At 49.0% G+C, this 25,591-nt stretch overlaps 2 protein-coding genes across 3 annotated transcripts in view; one reads left to right on the plus strand and one right to left on the minus strand.

Moving 5' to 3' along the window:
* The first annotated feature begins 34 nt into the window (after positions 1-34).
* Positions 35-8,679, plus strand: RAB5IF (RAB5 interacting factor). The gene is made up of 4 exons (XM_036108070.2): positions 35-336; positions 1,912-2,015; positions 7,181-7,310; positions 8,540-8,679. Exons 1-4 carry the CDS (start codon positions 223-225, stop codon positions 8,579-8,581), a joined length of 390 nt encoding a protein of 129 aa, XP_035963963.1. The 5' UTR covers positions 35-222; the 3' UTR covers positions 8,582-8,679.
* Positions 7,764-25,591, minus strand: part of SLA2 (Src like adaptor 2) — a 23,828-nt gene continuing 6,000 nt past the window's right edge. Inside the window, exons 3-8 of one of the 2 annotated variants that reach the window (XM_036108066.2) lie at positions 23,792-23,891; positions 23,370-23,456; positions 21,488-21,591; positions 11,536-11,685; positions 10,570-10,702; positions 7,764-10,154 (exon numbers count right to left, since the gene is read on the minus strand). In XM_036108066.2, the coding sequence (XP_035963959.1) occupies positions 9,989-10,154; positions 10,570-10,702; positions 11,536-11,685; positions 21,488-21,591; positions 23,370-23,456; positions 23,792-23,891 (740 nt within the window). In that variant the 3' untranslated portion in view covers positions 7,764-9,988. The remainder of the gene's footprint in view (positions 10,155-10,569; positions 10,703-11,535; positions 11,686-21,487; positions 21,592-23,369; positions 23,457-23,791; positions 23,892-25,591) is intronic. The other variant, XM_036108067.2, reaches the window with a different exon arrangement.

The following is a 25,591-nucleotide window of genomic DNA, read 5'->3' on the forward strand; positions in this document are numbered from 1 at the left end:
CCTCCCTCCGCAGCGCCAGGTCTCGGCTCAGCGAGCGAGCGAGCGAGCCGACCCGGCGTTTTGGCCGAGTGAAGGCAGCCGCAACGCGCTACCGAACCTGACCACTGATTCTGTCGCTGTCGCCGCCGCCGCCCTGCGCGCAGTGACGCGCGACCCCAGAGCCCGACACCTTTTGGCCTGGCCCGCGCGCCCCTGGCCCGGCCCGGGCGGCGCGACGGGAGGATGAGCGGCGGGCGGCGAAAGGAGGAGCCGCCTCAGCCGCAGCTGGCCAACGGGGCCCTTAAAGTCTCTGTCTGGAGCAAGGTGCTGCGGAGCGACGCGGCCTGGGAGGACAAGGTGCGGTGGGACCTGGCGAGGGCGCAGGTTCGAGGAGCCGGCTGGGACTCGGGGACGAATGGACAGGCCCGAGCCTGCCCCTGCCCGCTCTGGGCGCGGCCGAGTGTTTGGCGTGGGGAGGTGGGTGGGGTGCGGGTGGCACAAAGGTGTCGGGGCGAACTTGGCGGGCCCGGCGGGCCTGACAGCCGGGCACGGGGCTCACCGCGGAGTGGCCTAAGCGTGAAGCCGCCTGGGTCACGCGGGAAGCAGCGAGGAGGGGGCACAGGAGTTGCCACCCGCGGGCAGGGCGTGTGCCTGAACGGCGAGAGTGAGCTGAATTCGACCTCCGCCTTTTACTGCCAGTAGGATCTTCAGTAAGTGACTTAATCTTTTCCGAATTAACTGCTTAATACGGTCGTTAGCACGAACAGTAACGGTAACAGTCTTCCACTGAAGACTCTGCCGGGTGCTCTCTCCACGCATTATCTCACTCAGTTCTCAGAACAGCTCTGAAGTGGGGTACCGTGGTGCAGGAAAGCGTTGAGCACGTGATGAGGCTCACTAAAGGTGAGCTGCCATTGCTTTTTTATTGGATGAGAGATACCAAATGCTTTAATAATTGCGAGAGAGGGGAGACTGAGACCACCTCTCAGAGGTGTGTGAGAGAGGGAGGGAGAGAGGGGGAAACCACCAACTGTTTGTGAGAAACGGCTGGGGCTTCAAGATGTTTTCACTGGTCACACAATTTCAGAAGATCTGGGTGTAGGCACTCCCCAACGCTGCTTCATGATCTGGAAGGGACCAACACAGCTTGATTCCAGTTGGCCTGAAACGAATGTTATTATTTGCAGTTTTTCCCTTGTTTTTCTGGACTGATGAAGTGGGTTCTCCTTCCTGGAGTTCCTTTAAGGGGGGGGTGGGGGGAATGGGAGGTACTTCCTGAAGGTGCCCTTGTCCTGCCCCCAGCCCTGCCCAGTTCTTGTAAAACCTTTCTGATCTGCTGTGTCATTTCTTTCTTTCGTTCTTGTACAAGGACTGGTTTCTGCAATCTGGGGCAGGTCAGAAACCTGAGTCTTCAGTGTCCTTGTATGAAAATCAGATATGCTGGGACCAGCCTTCAGCACTTCTGTTTCTAATTCCTTTCTTCTTTGTGACTTACGCCAAATTCAGTGTGCAGGAAGATGGTGCTGAGTAGGTTAATAGCCCTTCTGCCTATGGGTAGTGTGTCTAGATCTCTCCTCTGAGGGTTGGACAAGAGTGTTCTGTGGCCAGTAGCACAGTTACTATCACAGCCATTTCATCACAAGCCATTTCATTTTTGAAGCTTCTAAAAAAAGTAAATAATTTTTCTAAAATTTTTACTTAGCATACAGGCCCGGAAGTCATCACTTAAGAGAACTAAGTATATCATTTTTTGTTTTTAAAGCATGTTTTAGTATAAGAGGTGAAGATGAGAAAACTACATACTATTGCTCTTGGAGAAATTTCTCTGGAAGATGTGTTTATGGCAGAAAGCTTTTTTATTCCTCACCTATTACAGAGGCTCGCATGTGGCTCCCACTGCAGATAATGCATGCATTCTCTTTCTTTCTACAGGATGAATTTTTAGATGTGATCTACTGGTTCCGACAGATCATTGCTGTGGTCCTAGGTGTCATTTGGGGAGTCTTACCATTGCGGGGTTTCTTGGGAATAGCAGGGTAAGTCTTGGGTATGTTCCATTTTCATGATATCATTTCAAATAGAGATTTTGTTTCCTTTTTATGGAAAAGGCCATTGCTAAGTTGGAGGATATATATATATATAGATAAAATAAGTATATATGTATGTATGTTATATATCTCTCTATATATATGTAGGGTTTTTTTTTTTGTTTTTTGTTTTTTTAAAAAGATGACTGTGTGTGTATGTGTGAGAGAAGTTACAAAGGCAAAAAAGTAGCCCCATGATGGCACTCCTGGGTCTGGTGCAGCACTCCTCAGTTCAGCAGGCCTGGGAGCATCTTAGCTTAGACATGTTATCTTTCCAGACACTGGACTGGGCCAGTCTATTCATTCATGGGTCCAAAGGGATCTCATGCAAGAGGCTACTGCATTGCCTGTTGGTGGCAGGCATCTAGTTCTGGCATGACCTTTGTACCAGTGGAAATTTGGAAAGTAGAGGAACTTCTATACTTGATGACCACTCCCTTATGACTGGCACTGTGCTAGATGTCTTGGATCTTGGCTTTGACAGAAGTTATTTCAGATCCCTACTTTTTAAAGATTTTTTTTTTTTTGACAGAGACACAGTGAGAGAGGGAACACAAGCAGGGGGAGTGGGAGAGGGAGAAGCAGGCTTCCTGCTGAGCAGGGAGCCCCATGCGGGGCTCGATCCCAGGACCCCGGGATCATGACCTGAGCCGAAGGCAGACGCTTAACAACTGAGCCACCCAGGCGCCCCCAGATTCCTACTTTTTAAAAGCAATGAGAAAGTAGAGGGTTGGGCCGTCCACTTTTTACTGTGTTCCGATGGCCAGTGGTAGCACAGTTGACACTTACCCTGGTCTTGGCTCAGCTTGTTAACAAGCAACTGAAAATGATGAGTGCACATGCCTACCAGACTGAATTAAAAGGATGTGTAGGAGGGGCACCTGGGTGGCTCAGTCGTTAAGCATCTGCCTTAGGCTCAGGTCATGATCCCAGGGTCCTGGGATCGAGCCCTGCATCGGGCTCCCTGCGCCGCAGGAAGCCGGCTTCTCCCTCTCCCACTCCCCCTGCTTGTGTTCCCTCTCTCACTGTCTCTCTCTTGTCAAATAAATAAAATCTTTAAAAAAAAAAAAAAAAAAAGGATGTGTAGGAGTTGTCTCAAGATAGGAATTGTGGGTAAGCTACAATGGGAAATGGACAGGCAAGCTTGTGAGCTTTTTTTTTTTTCACACAGGAACTGTGATCCTTAACCATGGAACATCACATTGGTTGTTTTAGGGGTGATCACATCTCTTATTCCCTCACTCTAGGGTGAAAAGGGTGAAATAGATTTCAAATTCATTTGAGTTCCTTATTTTCTCAGAAGATAACCCAAAAGGAATGTACAGTCTCCTAACTAAAAAGTTTTTGATTTATGATACTGAGCAAAACATTTGTCTAAGGAAAGGAGTTATGTTATGCTCTGCCTAACCTTGATGGAGTGGACATGTGATGAGTTCTGAGTGATGGTGAGGAGACACAGGACCTGGGGTTCATAGGTCTTCCCTAGTTGGAGGAAGTGTATAGATACTCTTCAGAATGTTGGTCATCCCATTTGAGCTTTCTGTGAAAGAAAAGGCAGATAAGAGGAAAGGTCAGAGAAAGGGGGAAGGCAGTCTAAAGACAAGAGGGAGTCTCTCATCTTCCCAAGGCCACTTTTCTAGGAGAGAAGAACACTGGTTCAGACCCCTTGCCCCCATCTCATCTTGCAGGATTCCTAAGAGAGTTCTCTGAAGTCACCCAATCTAGGAATAATATAACAAAGACCAGAGTTAGTTTAGTATCCTTCCCACTGTGGCAGAAGAGTTAAGCTGCTTAGAGATCTCTTTTTTCTTTTTTTCTTTTTTTCTTTTAACTGTAAAAAGCTCTGGATTCAAGTTCCAGCTCTGCCGCTTTCAAGCTACATAATTTTGGGCTCATCTCTCTTGAGCTTCCATTCTCTCATCATTAAAAGGGGGCACTAAAGTGCCCTCCTCATAAGATGGATGTGTGAACTAAATAATGCAAATAAATTCCTAAATGTAGTGCTTAGTACATCATATTGCACTCCATAAATGGTTCACTGCAGTCATATGATTAGCTTTACAAAGAGTGCTAAAAATGGCTATTGAGAAAACAGGAAAGGAGGTATTTGGGAGTGAATTCGCTTTGGAGTGGCTCACCCATAGTGCTGCGTTCTCAGGACTGCCTGTTTCCTGGGGTTCGGTCCCATGCTGTCCTGCCAGAGCCAGTTTCTCTCACTCCAAACAAATCCCTTCCTCCTTTGGTTGGCACCTTTTCCCTTGCTCTTGGAGAGGGCCCAAGGACATTGATTTTTCCACACACACTCCCTCTCTTCCATCTGCCTGACCCAGTTGCCTGGGCTTAGGGCAGGACTGCTCTGGTGCTCCATTCTGGTGACCCTCTTCTCTCCACTTTGTGCCTTAACTACCCTCTGTCTGGGCTCCACCTTGGCTTCTCTTCATTTCTGGTGTGGCGACAGTGAGGGCATATTAAGATAAAACCATTTTCTCCGTTCTCATTATTTATAGTTTGCCTGAGAACTGAGTGGTGGTTCTGCTCTGCAGAGGTTTTGCGTCATCCCTTCTTGCCTCTCTGTCTCTCATAGAGCCTGGCATAATGATTAATAGGTGTTCAGTAAATGCTTGTTAAAATTTTTTAAAACCTGTAATGAATTCCCATCGATCTTTGAAAGCAGGGTCATACCTTACTGTTGTCATGTAGCCTCCCAGCCCTGAAATCAGAGTATTTGTTAGAGGTTCATTATTTTGTTAAAATTCTGAATTTTTAGGATAGAGTTTTAAAAGTGCATTGGAGAGTCTTTGTAAGGTTTTTTCCCCCACCCCAAATCCACGTTCATTTCTTTGTCTATACATCTGTGTAATTCTCTCTCCCGTTTACAATACAGGATTTATGCCCAATTTTTTTTTTTAAAGATTTTATTTATTTATTTGATAGAGAGATGGCGAGAGAGGGAGCACAAGGAGGGGGAGTGGCAGAGGGAGAAGCAGGCTTCCTGTGGCACACGGAGCCCGATGCAGGGCTCGATCCCAGGACCCTGGGATCATGACCTGAGCTGAAGGCAGATGCTTAACGACTGAGCCACCCAGGCGCCCCTGGATGTATACCCATCTTTAAAGCTCAGTTTGAGCCCCTCCAGTCCTTTCCTGAGCCCTCCCCCTTGACCACTAGACGTTTAAAGGCCTTTGTTTCTGTGACTTCACTTGCTACTTAGTGTGTGACCCTTGGAAGGCAGGGGCCCAGTTAGCTCTTTTCTCTCTGTCATCCCTTATTTCCTCTTTTCCTTATATTTCCCTATATCATATCACTAAGCAACCACTTTTATAGCCAGAGACTCACAATGAGTCTCAGCCATTCTCCAGCCCTAGCTTATTAGCTGAATCCCAGAGTAACATTTCTGAGTTCTGCTAGTAATCTCTGTCTGGAACCACTAACAGCCTGTCCAAAATGAATCTCCATGGGGCACCTGGGCTCAGTTGGTTGAGCGCCTGGCTCTGGATTTCAGCTCAGGTCATGATCTCAAGGTCCTCGGATTAAGCCCCGCATTGGGCTCTGTGCTCAGTGGGCAGTCTGCTTGAGGATTCTGTCTCCCTCTTCTGCCCTTCCTCCCGCTCACGCATGCGTGCTCTCTCTAAAATACATAAATCAGTCTTTCAAAAACAAAACAAAATGAAACTCCTGACAGAGAGAGGCAGCCAGATTGGCTAGGTCCCAAGATTTCTGGCAGAAGATAAGGATGTGGCCACAACATGACCAAGCCAAGGACTGTATTTTGTGTGAAATCCAAGAAAAACCTGCTCTTCCTGACTCCCTGCCTGTTACTGGAACCATTATACTCCCAGACCCTTAGGCTTGAAGACTTTGAGTCTCTTACCTCCCCATTCAGCCATTTTCCCAGTCCCTGTCCTCAAGCTTTATTTCTGCTCATGTCATAAAACATGGTAGAAGTCTAAACCAGTCTCCCAGCTCCTGTTCCCCCAACTCATGAGAAAGCGTATACTCTCCTCACAAACTAGACTTCTGGGATGCCTAGCTGGCTCAGCCAGTAGAGCATGCGACTCTTGATCTCAGGGTTATGGGTTCGAGCCCCTGGTTGGGTATAGAGATTACTTAAAAATAAAATCTTTAAAACAAAAACAAAAAAACTAGACTTCTGACGTATGTATACTCTGTCTCAGCTCAAACAGCCCCAGGGTCTGCCCCCTACCCCTTATACTGATGGACACTCCTCAGCGTCATCGTACTGCCCTGCCCCACACCAGCCCACACTTCATCCATTACGAGGAACTAGTTCTTTGCATTTTCCCCACCCCAGCCTTCAGGAGCAGTGTGGCCTAAAACATACAGTCCCCCATTAGATTAGATGCTGTAACTTGGAAGATCATAAAGTGTTGATCACTTTACAAAAATTTCTACATGATGACTGTACCAAGAGATAAGTAGATCAGGGTGATAACATTACACTTCACTGCATTCTAAATGCTTCATTAGTTAAATAATACAACATGGGGGATCAGAGACCTTCCTGGAGGTGCTCACGAACCTGTGGTTTCAGTTCCATGCTCCCGGCTGTTTTTGGCCTCCTAATAGATAGCTGAGGTAGAGCAGGAAGTCAGTGTTCACCTGTGCATCAAGTGCAGTAGCAGACGGTGGATATCTGGGAATGGTCTCCCATTGGGAATGAGTGCAGGAGCTGCTCTAGGATGCTTGCTTGTTCCACTAGGCCATGAAGCAGCAGCCTGACATGTATTTGTCCCATGGCCACCCCGCCCCAGCTGGAGCTACTTGGAGGCCCATGTCAGGTACTAGTCCTGGTTTGGGATGGTTTGGCTACTATTCTCTCTTACTCTGAGAGAGCTTGGAGAACTTTTGTGTGCTTTTAAATTTTTTAAAAAAATTTTTGCTGGGCATCTAAAAAAAGTTGCTTTTTATGTCTCTAGCTCAACCACTGGGCAGTTCCATTGAGGGTCTAGGTCCATGTATTATTTTTCACTTGCCCCCATAATACAAATACTTAACTGTGCAACAGTGAGTGTCCTGGTAGGGCTGGACTGTGGTAGTGGAGTTCTAAGTCTTCTGAGCTCATAGTTTGTGTTCGGTGCTTGTCCTCCCTCCAGATTCTGCCTGATCAATGCAGGAGTCCTGTATCTCTACTTCAGCAACTACCTACAGATAGATGAGGAAGAATATGGTGGCACATGGGAGCTCACAAAAGAAGGGTTTATGACATCTTTTGCCTTGTTCATGGTATGTATAGCTGATAGTTATATAGTAAATCCTGTTGTTTCTCAAGGGGAGCACACTGATTGGGTTACACTTTGTGATTGGGGTGTACCATTTTCCAAAAGGCTCCAGGGATTGGAGGGCATTTCCTCCATCAATCCAGTTGTCACAAAAGATGTGGTGTGGTACACTGTAGTCTCCCTGTTGGTCTACACACCCAGGGCCTGTCACCAGCTTCTACATCTGATTTTCAAATGTGGTTGCATAGTAGAAACTAGGAAACATTTACAAATATGTTTATGGCATTCATAATAGCTGGAAAAGCGCAAACAACCATCACCTGGTCAGTAGATAATAAAATGTTGTATATCCATATGGTATTCGACCATAAAAAGGAATAAAGTACTGGTAGGGGCTACAACTTTGATGAATTTTGAAAACGTTATGCTGAGTGAAAGAAGCCAGACACAAAACATGTTACGTGATTCCATTTATGTAAACTGTCCAGAATAGGCAAATCCACACAGATAAAAAAGTAGATTAGTGGTAGCCAGTGACGGGGGGGGGGGGGTGGGGGGGGGTGAGGGGGAGACGGACAGGGAAATGGGAAGAAACTGAGGATGAAGAAAATGTTCCAGAATAAGTGTGATCTTTGCACAACTCTGTGAGTATACTAAAAACCTCTGTATTGTATATATATATATATTTTTTCTATTAAATACTTTAAAAGGTGAACTTTATGAAATATGAATCATATCTCAAAATTAATTTTTTTAAAAAATTGTAGACTCTGGCCCAAATCAGTAAAATCAAAATCTCTGGGCGGGGGTGCCTGGGCATACATATGTATTAAAGGTCCCAGGAGATTGCAGTGAATAACCAGTTTTGAGAACCTCTGCTTTATTTGATATGAAGCTGACAGGGTATGGTGGTGGTTTGTTTTTCACATTTGTTGCTAATCCTAACCCTTTACCTGTATCATTTCCACATCTATAACTCCACTCCCTGGTGCTCCAGTTGCTATTTGGTTGAGAGGGAAGCTTGTCCATGGTCTCTTTGGTAGCACTGTGGGTGATCCTGGGCTCTGTCAGAGACAGCTTGATTTCAGTGAACTTATTTAGGCCTCCCGGCTGATTGCATTGAATAACCCCTGGGAAGCCCACTGTGCACACATTTTTTGACATTTTTGTTTTGTGGAATAGGTGCCTGTGTTGACCCAGGTGACCTACGACCATTGCTTATCTCCTCTCTAGGTCATTTGGATCATTTTTTACACTGCCATCCACTATGACTGATGGTGTACAGACCCTACCTACTCTGTCCGGTCCAAAGGACCCTCATAGTTACAGCACAGAAACATGATTGTAGGGGCACCCCAGCCACGTGGAACCTGGAAGACCCATGTTTCCTGGACCAAGAATCATTGTGTTGGGCATCAGTGTTTTCTGCAAGGGTTGTGATCTGAAACTTTAAAGAACCATCCGCCTTTTGGGGAAGCATTTCTGAATTGTCCATCACCAACCATTCCTTCTTGGATATCATCATGAAACACCTGTTTGCTGATCGGAGCTGTCATTTAATTTGATGCACCTCTGGATCCGGATGAAACATTAAATTGTCTTCCTCACTTCTCCGTCAGGTGTACAGTTTTTAAACTATCAGTGGCATTTCAAGTCTTCTGAAAACAGAGTGGCAGTATGTGCGTGGTGCGTAGCACAGTACAAGCAGCATCTAATAAGTTTTCCTTGTAGAACGTTTTCGGGTACTTGAATAAATCAAATCTTTAATTGAGAACCTGTTGATGATACCTATTAAAGCCTTTCCCACATCACCTCTAGCCTCAGAACCCTACCCTCCATCCTCATCCCTCTTCCTGCTCCTGTAGTAGCTCCAGCCAGGCCTGTCTTCCTTAATGGGCAGCAGGGAAATCAAGGGCTAGAGTTGGTGTAGGCTGTGGCCTTGGCTTTGTGGAGAGAGGCTTACTGACTTCTGATGCCCCTGCCCGGTGCTGAGAGACGTGACTGACCACCGCAGTGTGCTAGACCCAGAAGGTGCCATTTTGTGTTTGGCCACAAGATGGCAAGGCCACTGTAGCCAGGAAAGCTTAGGCAGATTCACATGATAAGCCACAAAATGAAATAGAGATCTTGGAGCTAGGACTGTCCAGAGAAGAGGTTTGATGGGGCTGTTTGAGACCTGGACTGTCAGAGGTCCCCTTTGCTCTGGGGGGCCAGGTGGAGGCTGGACATTCCGGTTCTGTTGCTGTGGGAAGACATCCATCCCTTTGCTTTCCTGTCTCTTCTAGGCCACACTCCTACCTTCTGAAGTATGGTATTCTGAGTGAGACTTGTAGATTCTCTTTAAATGTTTGTTTTTTTTATTTCCTTCTTGATGCTAGTGGTGGTTTCTACCTAGTGGGTGGAACTGTGGGGGTGTAGAAGGGGACTCAATAGGCAGGGGAGGAAGATGGTTCTGGAAATCCCAAACTCAGGTCAAATTGTGTCAAACCCCAGAGGCCTAGTCTCTTTGGAGCCCTGTCCCTGTTTTCAGCTGGTCTGTACTTGAACTAGAGGTTGCAGGTGGGTTCATGGCATTGGGAGAGGGTTAAGTGACTTCTTGGGGCTGAGACAGGAAGGAGCAGAGGATACAAGTGGGACCCTGAATTTGCCTCTGGAGTGCTTAGGCTGAGCTGAGCTGGGGGTCTAGGTGCTGCAGCGTTGGATTCCCTTTTGGCCTCTGCTTTTGGCCATGGCATCATCCACGGAGCTGTCATCACTCAGGCTGATGTAGGAGCTGATGGCCTCCCGGAGCCCCTCGCTGAGGAGAGGGGATTCCCCTAAGGCAGGTGCTTCAGAGAACAGGAGGGAGCTATGGAGAGGGGAAGAGAGTTGGGTCAAGGAGCCTCATCCTCCTCCCTGCTCTCACCACAGTTCAAGTTCACACTACCTGAAAACTCTCAGTGGCTCCCCATTCTCTGTCAGATAAAACCCCAGCTTGACTTCTTCATTCAGGACTGGTGCTTTCTGTTCTACCCCATCTTGTCTGACCTTCCATCCTGGCCATCTTTGGCATCTGGGCATGCCCTCTATCCACTCCATCTTCCTCCTTCCTGCCAGTCCCCCTACAGTTCTGCTGAGCCTGGCTTGGTCTCTACGAGGTCAGTCAGTACTCACTGGCTCGCCAGTGTCCCCAAAGGTGACAGGCTCATTTGGGGTTGTGGGTTCCCAGGAGTGGGTCCTTCTTTCTCCTTTGTTCTGCCTTCATGTTCCAGGGGTCCCCTTACCTGTCCAGCTCTTTCCAATTGAGTGGTGCCCTCTGCACAGTCACAGGTAGGGGTAGGGACTTGCCAGGGAGCAGGCCAGCCCTCTGCAGGGCACAGGGTTCCTTGAGGAGGCAGCAGATGTCATCCGCCAACTCTGAGAAAGAGACCTAGACCCTTGACATGGCTGACACCCTCCCTAACAACCCCCACCCTCCCCCTGACAGCTTTCCCCATTTGGCAGGTGGAGGCATGGTCAAAAAAGAATGACGGGGGCACCTGGCTGGCTCAGTCGGTAGAGACTCATGATCTCAGGGTCATGAGTTCAGGCTCCACTTTGGGTGTATAGATTACATTTTAGAAAAAGTGACAGGGCACAAGCCTCAAGCTGTTGATCTAGGGGCTGAGATGCAATCAGGTCATTCTAGGCTAGGTTTTGAAGATTTAATTTGCTGTGGTTTTGGGTAGTTTGATGGACCTCTTTGAGTGCCAGTTTCTGGTTAGGAAAGTGCTTTAGGAAGAAGAAAGCTAGAAAATACTTCATCTCTACGTGTTCTGTCAGTATCTACTGCATGGACCCACCCTCTAGGAAACACCTGACCAGTTTTACCAGGAGTGGTCTTTCCTTTCTGCCCCTTTGACCCTGCCCTCCTGGCTGCGTGCTCCAGTCCCTGTAACAGGACAGGCACCCGGAAATGCTGAGTCAACTGAATCGCACAACAGCAACAGCTCTGGGCCTAGTTCCTGTGGAGAGAACTGTGCCTGCCGTTGAGGTCTTGGACTCAGAACCACATGGGAGGTTTATGTGGCTCTGTCAGGGCATGGGATGAAGACAGAGCTCCCCGGCCTATGTTCTTAGCACAGGAACCGGCATGGAGATGGAGAGGTCCCTCTTCTGCCTGTCTGGATATTCTCCAGCAGGTAAAGTGTCTAAGGGCACAACTGTCTGCCCCCTGCACCCCACATCCCAGTCTAATGGGAAGGCCATACCAGAATAGTGATCCACGAGGGCCTGGAGTGAAGGGAAGGTGAGGCGTGGTGAGATGTACAGCCAGCCATTATCAAGGCACTGGATCCTGTAGTGTCTGATCCGGTCCCACGATGCAGGGCGGCTAAGGCGGACTGACAGGGAGTAACAACCTGAGGAGGAAAGCGTTCGGGGCAGGATTGAGGCCCTACTGGGACCCATCCCAACCCAAGTTGGGAGAAGAAAGCTGAGAATGGCTACCGGGCCCAGACAGAAGGGAAGTGGACAGGGGAGGGGCGAAGACTTGCTCTCTTGGCCATAAATGACCACACATTCTTAATTGATAGGGCTCTTGTGAGGATGAAATGAGATCATTCACACAGCACGCAGCACAGGGCTGGGCACAGTTTACATGACTATTAAGTGTGGCTATTATAGACTCAAGTGGGCAGAAGTGTGAGAATGTGAAAACGTGTCAGTAGATGCCCGCAAGGATGTGCTGAAGGAGGAACTCTTACCGTGCTGGTGGAAAGATAAATCAGTACCTCTCCCTCTGCCCCTCCCTGTGCGCTGCCTCTTTCTCTCTCTCAAATAAATAAATCTTAAAAAAAAATAGTTGCGGGAGCGCCTGGGTGGCTCAGTCAGTTGAGTGCCTTCGGCTCAGTCAGTTGAGTGCCTTCGGGTCCATCATGATCATGGAGTTACGGGATCAAGCCCCACACTGGGCTCCCTGCTCGGCAGGGAGTCTGCTGCTTCCTCTCCCTCTGCCCCTGCTCCATCTCTCCCTCAATTTCTCTTTCTCTCAAATAAATAAATAAAATCTTTAAAAAAATAGTTATGTTCTTTGACCACAACAGAATAAAATTATAAATTAACAAAATATCTGGAAAATCCCCAAATACTTGGGAATAACCCAGAAGTCAAAGAAGAAATCACAAGAAAAATTAGCAAATATTTTTAAAGATTTTTAATTATTTGAGAGAGGGGGAGAGAGAGCACGAGCAGAGGGGAGGGGCAGAAGGAGAAGCAGGCTCCCTGCCTAGCAGGGAGCCCAACTTGGGACTTGATCCCAGGACCCCAGGACCATGACCCGAGCCGAAGCCAGACTCAACCGACTGAGCCACCCAGGTGCCCATTAGCAAATATTTTTAACCTTTTTTTTTTTTTTGAGAGGGAGAGTGCACAAGCAGGCAGGCAGAGGGAGAGGGAGAAGCAGGCTCCGCGAGGAGCAGGGAGCCTGACATGGGGCTAGATTCCAGGACCCTGGGATCATGACCTGAGCCGAAGGCAGACGCTTAGCCAACTGAGCCACCCAGGCGCCCCATTTTTTGGGGGGAAGCTCTACACCCTGATATTGGTAATTTATTGCCTTTTTTTTTTCCCTTTATCAGTTTAGTTTGAGGTTTATCATATTTTTAAGTAATCTCTGTGCCCAACGTGGGGCTTGAACTGAGTACTCTGAGATCAAGAGTCACATGCTCTACCGACTGAGCCAGCCAGGCACCCTTTTTTTTTTTTTTTTTAAGATTCATTTATTTTGGGGAGGGGGAGGGGAGAGTCTGCCTTCTGCTCAGGAGCCCTGCATTGGGCTCCCTGCTTAGCAGGGAGCCTGCTTCTCCCTCTCCCTCTGCTGCTCTCCCTGTTTATGCTCTCTCACTCTCTGTCAAATAAATAAAATCTTTAAAAAAAAATGGAATTTAAAAAAATTAAATTACATATTTTATATATAAAATATATATATATTCTTATAAATAGAATAAAGGAGAGAAAACATGATCACCTGAAAAAATGTATAAAAATCATTTGACAAAATTCAGTACTCATCCTGATAAAAAACCACCACCACAAAACTACAAACAGAAGGTGTAAGTTTCCTCTTGCTGCTATAACAAATTACCACAAATTCAGTGGCTTAATCTGAAATGGGTTTCACTGAACTAAAATCAAGGTGTCAGCAGGATTTGTTTCTTCTGCAAGCTCTAGAGGATAATCCATTTTTTGCTTTTCCAGTTCCTAGAAGCCACCTGCATCCCTTAGCTCATGGCTCTTTCTCCATCTTTAAAGCCAACAGCGTAACATTCATCTCCAATCTCTTTCAAACTCTGATCCTGCTGCCTCTGTTTTATAAAGACCCCTGTGATTTCATTGGGCTTATCTGAATAATCCATGACAGTTGCCCCATCTCAAAATCCTCAACTTAGTCACGTCTACAAACTCCCTTTTGCAATGTAAGGTAATAATATTCACAAGTTCCAGAGATTAGGACCTGGACATCTTTGGGGGGGCTGTTACTCTGCCTACCACAGAAGACTACTTTCAACCTGATATAGAATATCTGTGAAACATCTATAGGTAATATCATACTTAATAAGAAAGACTGAATTTTTCTTCCTAACATTGGGAACAAAGCAAGAACATTCTCACCACTTTATTCATTGTACTAGAGGTCCTAGACAGTACCATAAGGCAAGAAAAAGAGCTGAATTCCTGAAATAAGCCCTGAAGGCCAACCAACCCACCTGAACTAAGTAACCAAGTCCCTATATCCTCTGCATGGTTCTCCAGCCACCTCATTTTGCTCACTGTCACCACAGTTACTAAAACCGGGGAGGGTGGCTACACTGAGTATCTAGCTGGTAGACTCAGGGATAATAAGCTCCATCAACACCATGTAGGGTTGACAACCCCACTGTGGAGACAGGTCACCTACCAATGCCATCTGTGACTGGCCTTGGGCTGGTATCCCGCGTTCCTTCTCACTGCATGTTCCAGCCAGTCCCAAATACCTACTGCTCTCTCCCAGTTCCAGGACATCTCCACTTTAACTGACTCCCTGGGTTCAAAGCCCACACACAGCCACATGCTAGAACACCCCTGTTGCCCCATGCTCACGAGCTGTGTCTCCAGGCACATTGTTTGACCTCGCAGATCTGTTTCCTCATCTGTAAAGGGGGATAACAATTCTCCCAGTCTCATCAGATCAGCACAAGGATTCAAGTGGTGAAGCAGGGAAAGCATTTAGCGGTGTCTGGCATGTAGCAAGCACCCAATAACCTGTATCAGGCCTATGCTCCTTTGCTCACACTGTTCCTTTCGTAGGGAACACCCTTCCACCTGAGTAACCACCAGTTCCCTTTACAACTCAGTTCTGCTCGGACAACTTCCTTCCAGAACACCTTCCCTGCTGCGGAGAAGCCCCAGCCCTAAGCTTGCCCAGGCAGCAGTGCTTCTGTGGCACCAAGAGTCCTGCTCTGCCATCGCCTGTCCCTCAGCCCAAAACACACATAACCAACCGTGAGCCTGCTGAAGGATGGTTCTGATGTACCCTTCCTCCATCTGCCCACCTCAGAAACCTGCAGCACTGTGCATCTGTCACTGAACTCTAACCGTGGCGTCAGGCTCACCGCTTCCCTCCTCTCCTACCTCCTACCTCACATACAGCCTGACAGCAAACCCTACTGGCTACATTCAGAACATACCCAGAATCCAACCACTTCTCACCTGGGCGGAGCCTGCAACAACCTCCCAGGTGGCTTCCTGCTTCCTCGTCACCCCACCCCCAAATCCTCTCTTTGCAGGAGGGATGGGTTTATGTCACTTACTGAGTTCTCCTTACTGAGAACCCAAGTCCCCACCCTGGAAACATCCTGCATGACCTGACTCCCAATGACCTTGCATTGCTGATTCCCAGCACACCTGCCCCTGCTGAGGATGCATCTACCACAGGGCCTCTGGCTGCACACGTCCCATGATCCTGTTCCTCTTAACGCTGCTTTCTTGTTTCTATGTGGCACTTACCATGGTCAGACACTTCAGTATTTACGTGTTCACGGTCCATTTTGCCAACTGGTTTGTGGGCAGGGATTTTGCTTTTTATATCGTTGAATCCCCACTGCTTAGAACAATAGTTGGCACAGAGTCACCACACAATATCCATTTGTTGAATGAATGAATGAATCTCTGGGATAAATGCTGGACGGAGCCGTGATTACAAGCAGTTGGGAGGAGTGTTTTGCCACAATTTGCACGCCTCCCACTGTCTGTGAACACGTGGTATTGGGGGGAAGTCTACCCCAGCTCTTCATCCTTTCCCCTCCCCTCAATGTCCATTCATGCACTCATTCACTCATTCATTTACTCAGTATACATCCCTTGAGCACTGACTACATGCCCTGCACAAGGCCCCAGTTGGTAAATGGATCGTCGTACTCTGGGAAGGAGGTGCTGTCCTGCCAGCACTTCCCACAGCTGGAATTTTCCTTTATGGTCCCCATTTCAAATATTAGTTCTTGTGCTCTTAGACCACATACCCTAGTTTGGTTTTTTGTTTTGTTTTTGTTTTTTTCTTTTAAGAACTAAGTTTACATTAGCTACAGAAGTGGTCTGAGAGCAAATGGTGGCAAATAGCCTGGGGAAATAACATTGAAATGGGTCACCAAGGGTGAGTATGAGTTCACCAAGTAGAAGAATGGAGGATAGGGCTTTCCAAGGCTGAGGGAGGAGTGTGGAAGGATGCAGCAGTGGAAAGAGCAAGGTGGTTTATTCATGAATGTTCTGGTGGGCAGTGGGCCAGAAGAGAGGCTGCGGGAAGGAATGGTAGGAGCTGTGGCTGGGTGCAGGGGCTGGAGGGAGACCCACTGGAAAAGGCATGGAAGGTACAATGTCCTGGATTCCAGAAAGCTCCAGCTCCATAGCCAATGTCACATCTTGGCCTGCAGGAACCTCTGGGGTCAGGCACCATGTTTTCCCTGGTGTTCCGATGATGATACCAGGCAGTGGGGTGGGGTCCACAGTGGTATGAGGGATCAGACTGGAAGCTGTGTGTGGGAGGTGGGCCTAGCAGGACCCTCCTGACCTTCCTCTGCTAAGGCCTCTGAGAAGCTGACTGCCTTGGGGATGCTGCACCTTGGACCTTCCACTGCCTGCAGCCTGAGGACAAGAACCATGACTTAGCAGCCCTGACTCAGAAGAAATGCTCAACAAATGCTTCCCAGCTGACAGAATGGACAGAAGTGAATCCCTCCGTGGTGGGAAGCCTGGCTTGATTGTCATCTTCCTTAAAGCGCCCACCAAAGAACAGAGACACAGGACAGCAGGGAGGTGGCCCTGGTGCTGACCTTTGGAGCAGTCCTGGGACCTCCACAAAGTCGTCAGTGCCCCTTCACAGACCATGGTTTGGGGCCTGACTCAGGCTCTGCCATGGATTTTCCCCAGGCTTAGGACATAAATAGGTATAGCCAGAGGGACCCTAGGGAAGATGGAGAGGTCTTCCCCTCCCCAGTCGACTCTCAGTAGTGTTCTTGTGAGCTCACAGACCCCAGGCCTTCCTCCTCGGTCCACACACAGACTCAAATTCCCCTGTAGAATTCCCTTCCCAGGGGCGCCTGGGTGGCTCAGTTGGTTAAGCGACTGCCTTCGGCTCAGGTCATGATCCTAGAGTTCCTGGATCGAGTCCCGCATCGGGCTCCCTGCTCAGCGAGGAGCCTGCTTCTCCCTCTAACCCTCCCCCCTCTCATGTACTCTCTCTCTCAAATAAATAAATAAATCTTTAAAAAAAAAAAAAAAAAAAAGAATTCCCTTCCCAGAGGTATATTTGGACCTTGATGCAAAGAAAAGTTGATGCATTTTGCAGCTGGAAAAACATTGTCTCTTACTACGTAATTCTGGTTCCCCTAGAATGGAACTGTGTTTTCACACTTAAAAGAACATAAGAACCATCCAGAGACCTTGTGAAGGAAGCAGATTTCTGACCCGGAGCCCAATAAATAGTCAGATTTGGAAGGGGCCCAAGAGTCTTTCTCTGACAATTCTTGTACACTAAAGTCCGAGAACTAGTGTTCTATGATGTTACTCAGGCCCCATAAAGCTGCAGTGCCAATTTTTTTTTTTTTTAATGTAGGTTCCACACCCAGAGTGGAGCCCAACATGAGGCTGAACTCATGACCCTGAGATCAAGACCTGAGCTGAGATCAAGAGTCAGATGTTTAACCAACTAAGCCACCCAGGCGCCACCAAACATTTTTTGGCTACAAACCACAGTATGAAATTTTACACTGTGACCTAGGACACACTTAAAATTACCTAAATCAGGGGCACCTGGGTAATTCAGTCAGTTAAGCGGCCAACTCTTGATTTTGGCTCAGGTCACGATCTCGGGGTCCTGGATCGAGACCTGCATTGGGCTCTGTGCTCAGGGGGGAGTCTGAGGATTCTTTTTCTCTCTCCCCCTCTCCAGGGTTGTGAGATCGAGCCACTTGTCGGGCTCTGCTTGGGATTCTTTCCCTCCCCTTCTGCACCTCCCCCTGCTCATGCTCTTGCTCTTTCTCTAAAATACACAGATCTTAAAAAACAAAAACAAAAACAAAACTCATTGTTAAAATAAATAAATATAATTTTTAAAAAAATTACCTAAAACAAAAATAGGATGAAACAACATTTTTCCCAACCCCAGTGATGTACCTTGATGTGTTCTGCCCTTCAAACACTCCCTGGTCCAGATCCACTAAATGAAGGGGTCTCAACCTTCACTGCATATCAGAATCACCAAGAGGGCTTTTATATCTTCTAGGGCCAAAGCCACACCCCTGACCAATTAAATCAGAAACTCAGGGACACCTGGGTGGCTCAGCCGGTTAAGCATCTGACTTTCGGTCTCGGCTCAGGTCTTGATCCCAGGGTTGTGGGTTGGAGCCCCATGAGGGTTGTAGGTTCAAGCCCCAGAAACTCTGGGAGTTGGGTGCAGGCATCAGTAATTTATAAAGCTCCTCAGATGAGTCCAACTTGAAGCCAAGGTCTAGATCAGCATTTTTAAAAATATTTTTAAGTAATCTCTGCCCAACGCGGGGCTCAAACTCACGACCCTGAGATCAGGTGTCACATGCTCTACCAACTGAGCCAGCCAGGTGCTCCCTAGATCAGTGGTTCTTTTTCTTTAATTATTACTATAATTATTATTATTATTATTTATTTGAGAGAAAGAGAGCAGGGGGAGGGGCAGAGGGAGAGAGAGACTCTCAAGCAGACTCTGCACTGAACACAGAACTGGACACAGGGTCAGTCTCATGACCCTAAGATCATGACCTGAACCAAAACCAAGAGTCAGACACTTAACTGACAGCCACCCAGGTGCCCCAAGATCAGTGGTTCTTAAAGTGTAGTCCCCAGCATCACCTGCGAGTTTGTTGGAAACGTAAATTCTCAGGCCCTGCCCAAGACCCACCAAATAAGAAATATGGGTGTGTGGCCAGTTCTTTGTTTTAAGTCCTCTAGGTGATTATGATGGCCACCCAGATTTGAGATCCACTGCTCTATAACCACTGAACTAAACTGATTTCTTGGAACACAAAGGGGTTTTAACCTGCAGCTTGACAAATACTGTCCTAAAGAAGACTCAGATGAGAGATTAGAAATTAGTACTGGGGAAACTTCTGCCTTTCCTGCAGAACTGACAAATCTCTTCCTTTTGTTTTTTAAGATTTTTATTTATTTATTTGACAGAGAGAGACAGTGAGAGAGGGAACACAAGCAGGGGGAGTGGGGGAGGGAGAAGCAGGCTTCCCTCGGAGCAAGGAGCCCGATGCGGGGCTCAGTCCCAGGACCCTGGGATCATGACCTGAGCCGAAGGCAGACGCTTAACGATTGCAGCCACCCAGGCGCCCCAAATCTCTTCCTTTTGTGATAATGAGAACTGCATTCTGATCTACCCTCTTTTGGGGTTGGCTATGGCGAAGCTCAGAGTCAAATCTAACCTTAATCCCAGAAATCATATGTATGTTTATGGATCTTTAATATATATTTTTAAACATATTTTTTAAAAGATTTTATTTATTTATTTGACAGAGAGAGACACAGCGAGAGAGGGAACACAAGTAGGGGGAGTGGGAGAGGGAGAAGCAGGCTTCCCGCTGAGCAGGGAGCCCGATGGGGGACTCGATCCCAGGACCCTGGGATCATGACCTGAGCTGAAGGCAGACTGAGCTGAAGGCTTAACGACTGAGCCACTCAGGTGCCCCTATATTTTTAAAGATTTTATTTATTTATTTGACAGAGAGGGAACACAAGCAGGGGGAAAAGGAGAAGCAGGCTTCCCGCGGAGCAGGGAGCCCGATGCAAGGCTCGATCCCAGGACCCTGGGATCATGACCTGAGCCGAAGGCAGACGCTTAATGACTGAGCCACCCAGGCGCCCCTTTAATATTTTTTTAAAGATTTTACTTATTTGAGAGAGAGAGAATGCGCATGAGCACAAGCAGGCAGGGGGGCAGAGGGAGAGGGAGAAACAGACTCACTGCTGAGCAGGGAGCCCAATGCCGGGCTTGATCCCAGGACCCTGGGATCATGACCTAAGCGGAAGACAGACGCCTAACCAACTGAGCCACCCAGGTTCCCCTGTTTATGGATCTTTAAAGATCATTGTCTGCTTTCTCCTATATTTCCCAGCCAGTTCCTCGAGTATATGTGCCTTCTTAGGAAGGAGCAGTAAGTCGGGGCGCCTGGGTGGCTCAGTCGTTAAGCGTCTGCCTTCGGCTCAGGTCATGATCCCAGGGTCCTGGGATCAAGCCCCACATTGGGCTCCCTGCTCGGCAGGAAGCCTGCTTCTCCCTCTCCCACTTCCCCTGCTTGTGTTCCCTCTCTCGCTGTCTCTCTCTCTGTCAAATGAATAAATAAAATCTTCAAAAAAAAAAAAAAAAAAGAAGGAGCAGTAAGTGCTGGTCACTATGCAGTTGTGGCTAAACCAGGCCAGAGAAGGGGTGGGGATGGGGCAGTTGAGCACGGAGCACTTCCTGTGGCTTCTCAAGCTCACTAGGGCCTGGTTTGCAGCACTCCTGCCCCAATCAGCTCCAGTGCTGTGGTTTCCTGTTTGCAGCCTACACTCAGGCCAGCCTCAAGCCCCAGCCAGCCTTTGGGTGTAAGGCGGGATGGTAATGCTGTCCGGAAAGTAGCAGGAGGGGCTGGGGAGAGGTCAACCCAGCGAGTTTCTGAAGGAAGGGGAGGAGAGGCAAAGATGTGCTGCAGGGGGCCCTGGGAGGGAGACTGAGAGCAAAGGACCCTGACAACCCACTATGGTTGGTTAAATTAGGGCAAGCACAGGAGGCCTGTCATTCCTAAGTCTCTCCACCCTAGTCTACCACTGAGTTTGCAATTCCACCATTGTGACACATGGGCCTTTCTTGGGTGTCTGAAGTGAGGAGGACCTCAGCTGGGTTTGAATCCCAGCTTCATAGCTATGTCTACCCAGGCAAATTGTTTCTCCTCCCTAAGCCTCAGTTTCCTCATCTGTGAAATGGGGAACTACAATCCTTCAAACTTGAAACAGGGTTGTTTGAAGACACTTAAAGGGCCTACCATAAACATCAGCATCGCCACTCTTTCAACGTCCTTCTCTGCCCCCACTGTAAGGGTCGCAGGGCAGCAGCTCAGAGGGAGGCAGGGGCATCAGAGACAGAGTCTATCAGCTTTGTGTTTGCAAAAGTCCTATACCTGAGGTGGGAGAAGGCCCACAGGAATGTACAGTGTGACATGTCCCTACCCCTCTTCAGCCTTTGTTCCTCCATCTTCCTCATCTGTACAATAGAAAGAAGATCAATAGCTGACTTCTAATGAGTTTTCTGGTTTTGACTGACTGGTGACCCAGAACACAGAGACCTCATGAACTTGACAACTTTTTGCCAAGAGATCAGGACTGTGTTGTGTTTTGGGGAGGGAGGAATCACTGCTGGTCCGGGCAGGGAAATCCTGTGACTATACTCTATTACAAGACCCAATGGCCAAAGTGTAGGCTGAGCCTGGATCCCCACTGTGGGCCATTCACACCCACTTTTAGAAATGGGCTTTCATGGCAGCAACATGGTGGTCAGTCAGCCAAACTGTCTGACTCCAAGGCCAGGTACTCCAGCCCTTCACTTTTGACCTCCTACCTATACCCCCAAGTCACCTCTTGGCATTCGAGGGACAAGCCAGGGCTCAGCTTACCCACCTTTCCTGGTCTGGCTCTCCCGGATAAGGAAGGCCCCTCCAGAGTTCCCAGGCAGCAACAGCAGTTCTTCAGCTTTCTCCCGGCTCAGGCCCTCATACAGCCACCTGCGGGAGGGACAGAGAGAGGTCAGCCTGGGCATGGGTGAGCCAAGACTCTACTCAAACCCCTCCTCCCTCTCTGGGCCTCAGAGTTCCATCTGTACCTTGGTCTCTAAGGGCCCCCCAGCTTTGTCTTGGTCTTGGTTCCAGAGGCTGCAGAGGACAACCTCATGGGGTCAGCCCCAGCCTTTTGTGCCTGGAGACCTCATTCCCAAGTGGCCAGGAGGCTGGGGGAAGGTGGGGTGATCATAGACTCCTATCACTGCCCAGCTCCTCTAGCACCCCTATGCCAGCCACTCACCTTTCCAAGAATTGCCTTTGTGTGTGTGTGTGTTTAATTGTAGTAAATATTTTCTTTGAACATTTTAAAGTTTAACTTTGCAGCCAAAAGACATGTGGGTGAACATGTATTCATTATCAGTGAAATCTAACTCCCATTGGAGCTTTTTTGTGGGTAGAAATGTTGGAACTAGAATGTTCAAGACATTCTAAAATCTTGGAAATAATCACGTAAGATATCGATCACCGTATGTGCCTCCCAAAGCACAGATCTTCATGACCTATTCCTCGGGGCCTCTCACTGCTGGATTGTTGATTACCCTCGCCCCCTATTTTCCTTTCTCCTACACTTAATCCTTCACCTATATGTCCATGAGGGACTTAACTGCAATGGAAAGTTCAGGGTGGTTTTGCAGGAATTTTTTGGCTTACTAGTCCATCAGCCTTCTAATGTCCCCAGAGTCATGCCTTATGGTCCCGGGGAAAACCTACAGAAGCCAACTCGATGGAAATGGCTGCCTCCCTGTCATCGTGTGAAATTCCATAGTCAAATCCAGAGTCAGGGTTGAGTCCATTCCAAGGAGATAAATCAGAGAAGCTGTGACCCGCTTGGTGCCAGCAGCAAACTTAGCCTAGTTTTATAGTAAATAAAACAAGTCATTCATAAGACTTACAAACATGGAGGAAGCAGACGGAGTGGCAAGGGAAGGGGACTCTTAGAGGTGGCCAGTGTCTCCTTGGCTGAAACTTCAGTGCCACGCTGGGGATGCAAAACCTCTGGCCAGTGGGGCCAGGCCAGCCGGAAACACGTGGGTGCCAACAACCTCTATGCGAGCTGATTCTGCGAGGTGTCCGCACGTCTCGGGAGCCCTGCACTACTTTCACCAGAGCCAGACATCCCGTGAGCCTCAGAGAAGGAAGGCCACCCAGTGCCAGAGTCGTACTTTCTCTCAGAACAGAAGAGCGGCCATCACAGTACACACAGCGTATCTCCTGACTCCGTGTTATGTGGGTTAATCCCACCGAAAGGCAGTTCCCTTCCTTTCTCTCTCATGCCATAGAATTTGCTCTGGAGTTGGTTTCTTTTGTCACTCACTCGTGGCGAGCGATGGCATCCCCCGTGTCCTGCCCACTGTGAGGCCCCTCTTAGAAGGGCAGACTTGCCAAGATATGGGGCGCCACCCCTCCATTTTCTTGCCTCAGGACATTTAGGACACGTATGCAGCTGCTCCCTTTCAGCAGTCTCCTCCACTGACTCCCGGACACCCTCCAAAGCCCAGAGGACATCTCTGTGGGGCCTTCCTGAGCCCCCTCTTCTGGGCTCCCAAGTCTCGCAGGCCGACCTGAGAGCTCAGGCTAGCTGTTCACTCTTCCTGAGGGCAGGGCCCAGGCCTGATTCTCCCCTGTCCCATTTTGCTCAGCACAGGACTGGCCATAAAGAACCACGCTCGTGGGAAGAGAAAGCAGGAAGTTTCCCTAAGGCAGGGCCTGGGGTGTGAACTCACCCGTGGGAGATTTTGGCCACATGACTGCTGGGGATGCTGTATTCTGTGCCTGAAACTTCTGACATCACCGTCCACCAGTCTCCATCTCTGGGGAGAGAAAGGAGAGGGGAACTGCTCATTTAGGATTCCTGAGGACCTGCCAGGCTGGCTCCTTCCACCTGCACCGGCCAGTGCTGCTACCTCCTGGGCAGGAAACGGCACGATTTAGGGCCCCCTGCAAGACCCTGCCTACCCAAGGCTTCTCCCTACAGCTGTGTCAGGCTTCCTAAATCCCACGATTAGGGCCACGTGTGAGCTCAGTGCCAAAGGCCATGCTCTTTACTCCCAGAGTGAGGGGCCCCTTCTCCCATGAGTGCATCTGCAGGTGCCAGGGGGAGGAAGCAGAATTCCCCACCCTTCCCCCCCATTAGGACAGGACTTACTCAGAGATGATGGTCAACGGATCCCCCGGTCTCAGTGACAGCTCTGTGTGCTCGCCTACCGGGAAACTGCCCAGGGCCACGGCTGTGGCCCTGCTTCTCTCTGGAGGGAGGGACAGAGATGGTCACCCTCTTGGCTAGTCTTCTCTCCACCTGGTTTCCAGGTCTCTTCCTGCAGGGTGAAGTCTAGTGGAGTCTGGGCTTTCTACCATCACCCCAACCCCACCATGAACACCCTGGGGAGCATGTCTGCTGGGATCCCAGGAGGGCTACTCTGGAATCTGAAGCTTTTCCAGTGGCCTCTACAGAGCCCTACAGATGCCCAGACATCTTTTGGGGTCACTCAGGGAAAGGGCTGGTGTGGCAAGAGGAGTGGGGCTCCTGGCTACAATTGCTTTTTATATGGAGACGTTCAAGAAGATCTTGATAAAAGGATTCTGCTGCTCAGCAAACTTAAAAACTATAGCTCTAAGCAGGTATCAGCACAGATCTTGGAGCTCAGTTTCTAGAAGGCAGTTTCTGGAAGTTCTAATGATGTGGGCACTGAATGGACTAACCTTTAGGGCTGAGGTCTGGGGTACACATGGGAGGAAGAGGGCTGCTGGAAGGGCCAGTGAAATCACAGATGTAGACAGGCTTTGTAACTCTAGAGTGCCATGCATGTGGGTAGCATGGCTCTCCCATGGCTTTTGTCCAGAATGACAGGTATAGGTCCGTGCTGCCCCAAGAAGAGGCGGGGCCAGGCCTGGCTCAGAGCAGACACCCAACAGGTACGTGTGGCCCAGTCAAGTGTCCTGTCCTGGCCACATGCCTGCCATCCTTTACTGAGCAACTGCTGAGTGTCAGGGCCTGACTGGGTGCATCACTCCGGCCCTCACAAGCCCCTCAGGTAGTCCTCTCTGGTCAGCCCCATCACACAGCGAGGCAACTGAAGTGAGACACGGCACTGTGCCAGGAATGGCTCCCATGCCATTCCCTACCCCTCTGCCCGTGGGGCACTGTTGGGGTGGGTGACCATTGTGGCTACTCACGGACCCAGGCTGGGGGGACTTGGCCAGACAGCAGTAGCACCTCTCCAAAAAGGCCCAGGCTCGCCGGGATGCTGACATTCAGAGAGGGGGTCACGGAGCCAGAGGCTGCCAAGCTTCCCCTCTCCCCCACACCATCACACCAAGACTGATCCCAAGGACATGGCGGCCATGAGGACAATTCTGAGGTTGGATGGTAGGTGGCAAGCAGCTCCCTCAGCACAGGATGCTCATGCCCTCATCTACCTCAGGGATCAGCCCACCTAGTCTAACTAGACCTCCTGATACCTGTCTGGGCCTTCTCATCCTGAAAAACCGGCCCTCCGTAAGCTGCTGAGATCCACTTCACCCACATCCCACTGTCCCTCCCTCTCCTTCCTCTTCATCCCTTTTCAGTAGGGGTCTCTGAAACAAAGGGAAAAGAGAGACACACTTGTCAGCACATCAGTGCATCAAGCTATGAAAAGCAGTCAAGGTCAGCATGAAAAGTTTATCTGTCTCATAGATGCTCCTGCAGGAGCCAAGACCTCACAGGGTTCTGTGATACCCTCTAGACAGATGTCCCCAGAGATAGGGGAGAGAGAGCAGATGGACAGACAAGGACCAAGGGGATGGGGCATCGGTGGGGCAGACCCGGAGCTGGACACTGTGTGGTATGAGGGCCTATACTCCAGGTGGACATGGGAAGAATGAGACTGTGATCCTGGAAAAGGACTGGTTCCTATGTGTCCTCCCAGACACATGTGCAGATCTACGTGGTGACCCTGGACTGGAG

This window comes from Halichoerus grypus, chromosome 10, assembly GCF_964656455.1.
Source record: "Halichoerus grypus chromosome 10, mHalGry1.hap1.1, whole genome shotgun sequence".
Lineage (NCBI taxonomy): Eukaryota > Metazoa > Chordata > Mammalia > Carnivora > Phocidae > Halichoerus > Halichoerus grypus.